The 9,628-nt window shown below is 32.3% G+C and overlaps 2 protein-coding genes across 5 annotated transcripts; one reads left to right on the top strand and one right to left on the bottom strand.

Annotated features, from left to right (window-relative positions):
* The first annotated feature begins 2,257 nt into the window (after positions 1 to 2,257).
* On the top strand, positions 2,258 to 3,216 carry Mrps17 (mitochondrial ribosomal protein S17). Of its 2 annotated transcripts, none has more exons than XM_083081691.1 (4): positions 2,258 to 2,497; positions 2,615 to 2,689; positions 2,804 to 2,880; positions 2,987 to 3,216. In XM_083081691.1, exons 1-4 carry the CDS (start codon positions 2,366 to 2,368, stop codon positions 3,156 to 3,158), a joined length of 456 nt encoding a protein of 151 aa, XP_082937817.1. In that variant the 5' UTR covers positions 2,258 to 2,365; the 3' UTR covers positions 3,159 to 3,216. The 2 variants fall into 2 exon arrangements, with proteins under 2 accessions (XP_082937817.1, XP_082937816.1); XM_083081690.1 differs by having other exon boundaries at positions 2,271 to 2,497; positions 2,573 to 2,689.
* Positions 3,217 to 3,831: 615 nt separating this feature from the next.
* Positions 3,832 to 8,386, bottom strand: Fcp1 (RNA polymerase II subunit A C-terminal domain phosphatase Fcp1). 3 transcript variants are annotated; one of them, XM_083081687.1, is made up of 7 exons: positions 7,949 to 8,386; positions 6,551 to 6,854; positions 6,185 to 6,429; positions 5,289 to 6,051; positions 5,049 to 5,216; positions 4,668 to 4,926; positions 3,832 to 4,353 (listed from the first exon to the last, which is right to left on the bottom strand). In XM_083081687.1, exons 1-7 carry the CDS (start codon positions 8,182 to 8,184, stop codon positions 3,899 to 3,901), a joined length of 2,430 nt encoding a protein of 809 aa, XP_082937813.1. In that variant the 5' UTR covers positions 8,185 to 8,386; the 3' UTR covers positions 3,832 to 3,898. The 3 variants fall into 3 exon arrangements, with proteins under 3 accessions (XP_082937813.1, XP_082937814.1, XP_082937815.1); XM_083081688.1 differs by having other exon boundaries at positions 6,551 to 6,862; positions 7,949 to 8,084; XM_083081689.1 differs by having other exon boundaries at positions 6,551 to 6,870; positions 7,949 to 8,064.
* Between the last annotated feature and the right edge of the window lie 1,242 nt (positions 8,387 to 9,628).

Genomic DNA, 9,628 nt, shown 5'->3' on the forward strand with positions numbered 1-9,628 from the left:
ATATTCGCGACTTTATATATATTTCTGACAGAAATTAGATTACGAGAAATACAGCTCACGTAGCGGTAAGCGAAGGAACTATCGAATCATGCAAACCCTGTTTCTGCCGTCAATCTGCTATCAGAGATTGTGTGCACAGATCCTGCTCGATTTTTATTAATTTGCTATCAAATTGCGCCGCACAGATCCTGTTAAATTTCTGCCATTAATCTGCCATCAGTTATATCTGCAGCTTTTACTTGATTTCTGTCGAGAATTTGATATTAAATTTCATTACGCAGATCCTGCTCGGTTTCTGCCAACAATCTGTTGTTAAATTGCGCCGCACAGATCCTGTTCAATTTCTGCCATAAATCTGCCATCAGTTATATCAGCAGGCTCTAGTCGATATCTGCCGAGAATTTGATATCAAATTTCATTGCGCAGATCCTGCTCGGTTTCTGCCGACAATCTGTTGTCAAATTGCGCCGCACAGATTCTGTTCAATTTCTGCTATCAATCTGCCGTCAGTTATATCAACAAGTTCTGCTCGTTTCTGTTGACAATCTTTTGTTTAGTCATGTGAACAGATTTTGTTGTATTTCTGCTGACATGCTGGCAACATAATCGAATATATCAGTTTCTTTATACAAACTGTAATCTTTCTGCCTTTAAAATTTGTAATGGGCATTTGACGAAAATCTGTTCTAACAGATTTGGCTATCTGGATATTTTTAAAACATTCTTTTAATGTTCGAAGCAAGTCCAATTTTAGTCCGTTTGGTCTTTAAAATGGACATTTTTGGGATGTCCAAAATAGTAACACTGAATATTCATAAAACATCCTAAAGATATTTTAGGCTCTAATCTGGATATTTTAAATACATACGAAACGTCCAATTTGTTTATTTTTAATACGTTTTTAAGATGTCATTGTGTTGTCTGAGAATATTATATTTATTTTTAAAAGAGTTAGGGCTCGTTCTCCCACTGAGCGCGTCACGCGTCGCGTCAACCAGCGGAGCCAATTAAAACATCCCATTGTAATGACACGGAAAACATGTTATTACAATGGGATGTTTTGATTGGCTCACGCTGATTGACGCGACGCGTGACGCGCTCAGTGGGAACGAGCCCTTATATATGTTGCGTATCAAATGTAGTGTTCACATCCCAGACAGCACACAAATATCCGAAGGACATCCATAAGACGACCGTTAAGGATATTGAGGATATCCACAGATGATCCGTTTTACGTTCTTCGGACATTCAATGGACGTCCATGGTATATCTGTTTATGAAATTGGTGGACATACTTTAATCCCTAAATGATAATATAATTTATCTATTTCATATAAAATTTTACATAAAAATTTCATATAAAAATTTTATTTACAATTTATACTTGCATATTGCACTTTACATTTTAAATAGATAATGAACGGATTATTTTCGTTTATTCGCCGGACATTTACTTGTCCGACTTATAAAATCAATTTAATATCTGAAACTCGTGATTTAGATCAGAAATTAAATTGAACAGTATATTTTTAATCTTATTTGTTACCTTTTGCAAACTTTATATAATTCTCATTACTAAAACTTAAATACGAAAAAGATAGCGCATCGCACGTCGCGTAGTGGTAAACGAGCGAACTAGCACATCCTTGCATGCTCGCGTGAAACTTTGACGTCCAAGACCGGACATCTTGTGGACGTCCAAATATTGGCCATTAACGGATGTCTCAAATCGGATGTACGATGGATGTTCATTTCATGTCCATGGACGTGTGGATGTAAAATGGATATAAAATGAATATCCATAGGATGTCCTGTGCTGTCTGGGATGTGATATCTTCTGGAAATGGTCTATAATCGTTTTTTTTTTCTAGGAGCTTTTTAACAAATAAAATTCTATTTACTAAATTTTATATAATTTATCTTTTCTATTTTTTATCATAAAACACCCTACACATGTATATTACATAAATTTATTTCATTAATAGCATATATTGATGTTTATAATATATGCTTGAATGGAAAAGAGAAATCGCGCTAATGAAGCATATTAATTACATCTATATGCGAGACGTATTTCTGGTCTATAAATTGTGGATGTAGGGCTGCGTTCCGATATTTACTGCCAGTACTGAGAATCTATAGTTTATGTCAGACATACTATAGATTTTCAGTACTGGCAGTGAATATCGGAACGCAGCCTAGCATGGACATGAACCAACCGACTGTTTTATCATGGCATCGAAAAGTGGATGTGGCCATGTAGTTCCAGGCGGCGTAAAAGGCAGCAGCGTGACCCCTCTCAGGCTTCTCTCTGGTTCCAGTATGTATAGAGTTCAATGTACAAAGGCCTTTATCATATTTAAAAATGGTCGGCGGAGCAGCTCGTGCAAGTAAAACCGCATTACGATATCTTCTTGGAACATGCGTACCTTCGTCCAAACAAAATGCTGCCAAAGTCAGAATATCACAATTAGAATTCAACGATCACATTCATATGGTTAGTATATGTGTGATATATATATATAACACTTATTTAGATAATTTGCTAATTACGCTTTTGTCGACTATATAGCATTACAAAAAGTATGATTTTGTTTATGCCAATGATCCGAAGAAGCTGTGCAAAACCGGCGATGTAATCTTGATCAAAGAATTATCAAACAAACTAACACGTTTGATTTCGCATGAAGTATGTATGTTATGTCATAGCAATATTTATTGCCATTGTAATACTGAGTAATATTGAGAGCTTATTTGAATTTTGGATGTTTCTTTATATATTTAATAAGATCATATTATGCAGGTTATTGAAGTGATATATCCTCTAGGTGATATAACAGATCCAGTTACAGGGAAGAAAATTGTCGCAAGTCAATATAGGTATGTAGATAATTAAGTTTTACAAAGAAATTGTAATCATTATTTAGAAGTTAATGTCAAAAATAGAGATATATATAGATATATATTTAATTTTTTGTAAATTTAGAGAGGATATAGATGAAGCCGACAAATTACTTAGCAAAAAAGACTCTGTCTTTGATTATTCAAAAGCACCAAAAAGAGGAAGATTGGAAGGTATAAGAGATTTCACTCATAAGAAAATGTACTTGAAATATTATGATGATCCTCATGATCCACAACCAGATACAGTATACTGAAAGAATACTTGTATAACATTAAAAAAATGATTAATAAATTAAAAATATTCATATAGAATCTATGCATGTGTGTATACATTATTATACAAATAATCTATTTACAGATTTTTATTTTTCAATTTTCTCTGTACATTCTAAAATTTTAATAAAAAAGCTTATGATTATCAATATTAATATGTTAATAAAAATATAAGTTCTAAAATGTTCTATCCCTTAATATTATATTTTTATTAGAATAAAATTGACTTTTGATATATCCTTTTGCACGAGAAAATATCTCAAATATATTCAATGATATTATTTACAATGTTATGACAGTTGCTATTTAAATAACTTCTTTTCAAAGAATTTTTATCTCTGAAACTTATTTTTTCTTGTGTAAGTATATGATTGATGTCATGTACATTATCATATACATCATTTGTATAACTTAAAAAAGTTTAATGTATAAAAATTGTTTAACGGAAAAAGAAAACTTCTTTATTTTTATATTTTTTTACCTTATATATAGATTAATCATTTTAACTTACTTTTTTCAAACGTTTAATGTTTTTATATCTTGCTCTGATTAAATCAGAGTACACAAATAATTTATTACAGACATAATATTTATTATTATCAATAACCCTGCTTCAGCTATCGAACTTGAAATTTACAAATAACACAAGACATCCTGAGTAAAAAGGAAAATTATATTCAATATTCAGAATACTATAAATCTATAAGATTATTCAAATCTATCACTCAGAAAGAAACTCCCTTTCAAGCGCAGCACCCAACGCGTTCCATTCTCGATCATCTTCATTATCTCCTTCAAGATCATCTATTGAATCCTGTGAATTATCACCAAGATCCAAATCACTAGGCAAATCTTGCCCTCTTCTAAAACATGTAACAGGATCATCATCATCATCATCATCATCGTCATAATTATTATCATCATTATTATTATCATCATCATCATCATCATCATCGTCATCATCATCGTCATCGTCATCATCATCATCATCGTCATCGTCATCGTCATCATCATCATCATCATTATCATCATCATCATCATCATCATCATCATCATCATCATCATCATCATCATTATTATCACTGTTACATTTTTCATCTTTATCATGTGAAAAACCTTGATCAAAATTGCCATTGTAAATCTTTCTCTTCTTCCTTTTTGGCACATCTGATTCACCTGCATTAATAATAGAGAAAAAAAACATCGTTTAATTTTATTAAAAACACTCGAAAATTATGCATTTTATTACAAATTAAAACATATGTATCTATATATGTATGCATGTATGTATAGATAATGATTTATAATTTAAAAAAATCTACAATGTATTTATAATTTTAAGTATGTATTTTCTCTCTAATATGTATTTTATATATGTATATAATGTTTCTTATATTTTATGTATTATACAGTACATAAAATTATAGATAAAATTCTATGAATAATATATAGTCTTTCTCTCTCTTTTTTTTCACTTTGTTTCTCTTTACCATTTATAGAATCTTCAGAATCAGAACTCCGATAACGTATTTTTATTCCATATTCTTCTGTGTCATCCGCACTTTCAAAAGTAATGTCTTGTTCTTCCATATCCTCATTTACTTCCTTATCCATAAATTCGATTTCCTCTTGAGTGAATGACATTAATGGATTGATAGAACTAGCAAAAGAATTTGTATTATCGTTTTCTAGATCTTCGACACGTTCAGGGCTACTACAGTGTGGTGGTGGTACTCTTGATCCGCGAGCCTACAATACTTCATGTTTATTATTAATGTTGAAACAATGTATAGATTTCAAACAACAATCTTGAGAAATACAAATCTACTTAAATAATCTAATTCAACATTGCAAAATTATAGTATTTATACCTGTGATGTGAGAGGAAACAGACGCTCGTCCACATGCTCCCAGCGTTCCGCGCATGTCCACAACCATTCTGGATTTACGATTTTTATGTTTGCATCTTTTCTGGCTGCATTTGCCTTGGCTGTACCTTTTCTAATAGCAACTAAATGCGTAGTTTTCTCCGTCAAATCCTGGCCAAATTTTATCTTTACAGAAATACAATGGAATATGATAAATAAAATGAATACAATCAATTTCCTTACTTGAGTTATTTCCGCTCCAAACGCTCTCGCGACTTTATATACACGGCTTTGGTGAAGCTTTTGATGAGTAGGTATTAAACCACTAAAAGTTAAACACAATCCTTTCAATACTTGAGAACGCACTCGCGGAATTATATCCCGGAGAGATTTTCGACCATTTCCTTGATCCAATATAGCGTAAAATTCGGTATGAATTCTTCGAAGAATATCTTCTAAATATAATAAGTAATCATCGTCATCTTCATCTATTATATCACTTTCCTGCTTTGACGCCACTTGCTCATTATCCTTTATTGTTTTCACAGGCAATACAGCTTCTATCATTTTTGTATTTATTTTACTATCCTCTTTTACAATATTAGATTGAACATTGAAATCTACAGCTTCTTCAATATTCACTTTACTATCTCCGTTCTTTGTTTCTTTCATTTTATTCTCAATTTTTTCATCTTTTTCTTCTTCATGATTTATTTCTTTTACTGAGGAATTGTTTGACAACGACTGTCTGATTTCACTTAATGATTCAGACACTTCATTCTTGTTGTCTTTATTTTGTGAATCATTTACATTTGATTCATTTATATTTGCAAGCTCAGATGAATGTAATACATCACTTTTCTCCAATCCTGGTGGTGCATTAATATCGCCAGTGTGACGGAAAAAGTGATAGGGTTTAACCTGAACCAGATTTCCACATCCTTGCCACACATCTTCCCTATCATCTATGATACATACTAAATCATCGCCACATGGAAACAAAGCTCTACAATAGATAGAACATAATAGAAAGAATAAAATTTTATTCCTATAAATTTAATATTACAAATTTAAGTAAAATGAAACAAACTTAATATTATACAAGAAAATATCTAAGAATGAGTAATTTATAAATTTACTTGAGATTTGCAGTTTTTGACGCTGGATCAAAACATTCGTCTCTAGAAAGTATCCTATGAGAGAACAGAATTCCATCTTTATCTAGCAATGATGCAACAGTATGTGCATAAATTCTTGCTCCAAAGGTACAAATATGTAATTCATACAAACGACTCATCTCTGAGAGGAAATGTCGAGTGTTTGGTCTGAATCTGGTATGATACCATGGGGAATTTGGTCCATATAATTGAAAGTGGAAAACATCCTTAAAAAAAGAAATAAATAAAAAATAAAGATGTATATTTTCAAATTGCAATAATCCTTGCAATAATATTGACATTTTATGCCATGGAGATTTATATCAATATAATAAAATATCTATTTACTTTTAAATTAGGTGGAATATTATCATTTGTAGTATGAACTATCGTTTGATCAAGATCCACAAGTAATACTAATTTTCGATCCTTTAAAAGACGTTGTTCATCCTCTTTTCCAATTTTCTCAGCTAATTCGGGACATACTTTTAGTTCTGGTATACTGTGTACCATAGGCACACTTGCTTGTGATATTTCAGTTATATTTCCATCTTTCCCAGTTTCTTGCACTCTCAAATCTGCTCCACATTCTGCACACAAATCTATCATCACAGTAGGATGCGTACATCCTTCGAGTAGAGCTATCTCTTCCCTGAAACACTAACAAACTATGCAGATGTTGCAAAATGCAAATATATTTAATTAAACAATGAGAAGTATTTGTTTACTTGATATATATCAGGTATATAAATAAGTTTTCCATTATTTTTCCTGAGAGAAATTCAACATTTATTAGGAAATTATACATGTGCAGTTCAATCATAAATGTTCATGTATCAATCGGAACAAATAATAATCTGAAGGTATTATGTCCTATAAGTATTAAAATAATTCAGCCAAGTTTCAATAATGTGCTCTTAATCAATTTTATCACATAAGATCAAGTATTATCATGCAAGCATTATATGTAAAGTTTAATCATAACAATAATCCCAATCATCTTATAGTATTTTCTTCCATCTTTCAGGAAAGATCATCTGGGTACCGATTTTCCTGAAAAATGATCTATAGTCATTTTCTTTTCAACTCTTTGCTTAAACAAAGTAATTAGCAATGAAAACAATCTGTAATTATTGTTTTGTCAGGCTTAAGTAGTTCATACTAAATCATATCCTATCTTGTTTGACTTTATATGACAAAATTGACTAAAGGCATATTATTGAAATTTGACTAGATTCTCTTGTCTCATATGGCACACTCACCATCTTCAACTATTATTTGTTCTGATTGATGCAGCATGTCTTATCTGACAGAAAATTTAGAAATGTCGAAAAAATTAAAAAATGACTTAATAAATTCTTTTGAAAATAAAGATTAGATTCTTTCTACCAATCTGGAATCTATAACATGTCTGAAAAATAAAAATGAAAAATAATGGAAATTACTTTTACTGTAACTGTATATATGTATAATTTGTTAATAAACATTGAATTTTATAACACAATAGTAGAAAACTTATTTATATATTTTTATTTATACATTAATATATTAGAAATTATAGTTCTGTAATACAAGTAAAACATTTATTAAATCTTTATTTCAAAAACAAACATATAAAATATATTTAATCTTTTATTTCAATATATATAAATACTAGATATGTGAATCTTATAAGTATGGTAAGATGACAATATATATATATATATAATTCATATATATATATATATATATATATATATATCATACCCAGGTTGAATGACGTCACCCTCCTTGGCGAGGATTTGTTTGACGCGACCGAAATTTGTGGCTCGCAATTTTCTTTCGGATTCTTTAGCACTCTCGTTCACGATGCCTGCCATCGTAACATCTTGATACAGTAACAATATTCTACCCGCCGCGACCATTGTATCTAAACGTACTCTCCATTTCAATATTTTACCGGGTGGACCGTCTGACGGGAATGTAACCTTTATTATTGCCATAATTGCACGTTCACGCTCATCCGGAATGCGATAATGAATGTTATGTGTCCCTGAAGAAACGATAAAGGAAGCGTTTCTTAACCTCCTTGAAAACTGTTAAGTTTTTGCGCGGGAGACAGGACACAGTACACATACAACATTCACATTCATATCGATCGAAAAAGTGGAGAAAAAAAATAGATGCATGTGTAACGTCCCGCCATTTTGAAAATCTTATTTCTGTTAAGGTGCCTTTACATGGGAGCGTCGAGCGTCTGCGCAGAAAACCATTACCAGACTATTGCGCAGATGAATCCTGCGCAATGGTCTGGTAATGGTTTTCTGCGCAAACGCTCCCATGTAAAGGTGCCCTTACTATTCACTTATCAAGCTTATTTTCATATTACATCCAATAATATAGAATAAATATTTAATCTGCTTGCTTTTATTTTAAACAACTAGTTACAATATTTTATCTTAGGGTGCAGTCCCATGGAGCGTATCGCGGATTGCGCATATTGAAAATCTGACCAATCGAAACGAAACTTTCGCGTATCAAAAACAGCGGAACGTCTGCGATTGGTCAGATTTTCAATACGCGCAATCCGCGATACGCTCCATGGGGGGGACTGCACCCTTATATTAATATAAATTATAAATTAAATTCGCGTAAACGGATCAGGCGGATAGCCAATCACAAGATGGTTTAGATGAAGGAAATAATATCGGAAATAAAAATCGTTTCGTGATTAGCTATCCGCCTGATCCGCTTACGCGTTCTACTCCATGGGAACGTACCTTTAAGGTGCGTTCCGAATTACGCATGAAGCGCGTAGACTGCATAGAAAATCGTTCCGATTTAACCAATGCGCGCATTGGTAGCGCTTTAGTAGCGCTGAGAATTCTCTAGATTGTACTTACCGTACTAAATTCTTAGCACCTTTCCAGCGTCTCTACTTTCGACTTGAGGCAGTTGATGCGTTTATGCGTTTATGCGATTTATGCGTTTTATGTGTAAAGGCCATCACACACAAAATTGCATAGCTACATATGCATAACATAAGACCATATGGACCAATGAGCATCGAGCATATTATGTTATGTAAGTCAATATGGCGACTTAATACTCGATGCTCATTGGTCCATATGGTCTTATGTTATGCATATGCAGCTATGCAATTTTGTGTGTGATGGCCTTAATTCGGAACGCAATAACAGATAACCACTGAAATATATACTAACTGGAATAAGCGCTGGCATACAAAACCATTGTCTTCGTGCGTGACGAGAGAGAGGTCCCAAGTTCCTCGGTTATCTTTGTCTAACTTACATTGTGGTCAAGAGTGGGGAGGATAGCATACAGTCCAAGCAAAAAGTCATAACATCAGAACACTGAAATATATAAGCGCCTGAGCAGAATGGCTGCCTTAAGATTTTAAGACTATGTTTTATGCCTTAAGTCTTT

This window comes from Camponotus vicinus, unplaced genomic scaffold, assembly GCF_025532165.1.
Source record: "Camponotus vicinus isolate PSW18456_S1 unplaced genomic scaffold, iyCamVici1.0 SCAF_11, whole genome shotgun sequence".
Lineage (NCBI taxonomy): Eukaryota > Metazoa > Arthropoda > Insecta > Hymenoptera > Formicidae > Camponotus > Camponotus vicinus.

What these genes read in the sequence shown, in the direction of transcription:
- Mrps17 (XM_083081690.1), top strand. Translation starts at nt 2,366, where the DNA reads ATGGTCGGCGGAGCAGCTCGTGCAAGTAAAACCGCATTACGATATCTT. An exon ending in CACGTTTGATTTCGCATGAA is followed by an intron (nt 2,690 to 2,803) that starts GTATGTATGTTA and finishes CATATTATGCAG; the next exon opens with GTTATTGAAGTGATATATCC. An exon ending in ATTGTCGCAAGTCAATATAG is followed by an intron (nt 2,881 to 2,986) that starts GTATGTAGATAA and finishes TTGTAAATTTAG; the next exon opens with AGAGGATATAGATGAAGCCG.
- Fcp1 (XM_083081687.1), bottom strand. Translation starts at nt 8,184, where the DNA reads ATGGCAATAATAAAGGTTACATTCCCGTCAGACGGTCCACCCGGTAAA. An exon ending in TCAAAAACTGCAAATCTCAA is followed by an intron (nt 6,052 to 6,184) that starts GTAAATTTATAA and finishes TATCTATTGTAG; the next exon opens with AGCTTTGTTTCCATGTGGCG. An exon ending in TGTTTCCTCTCACATCACAG is followed by an intron (nt 4,927 to 5,048) that starts GTATAAATACTA and finishes GAAGTATTGTAG; the next exon opens with GCTCGCGGATCAAGAGTACC.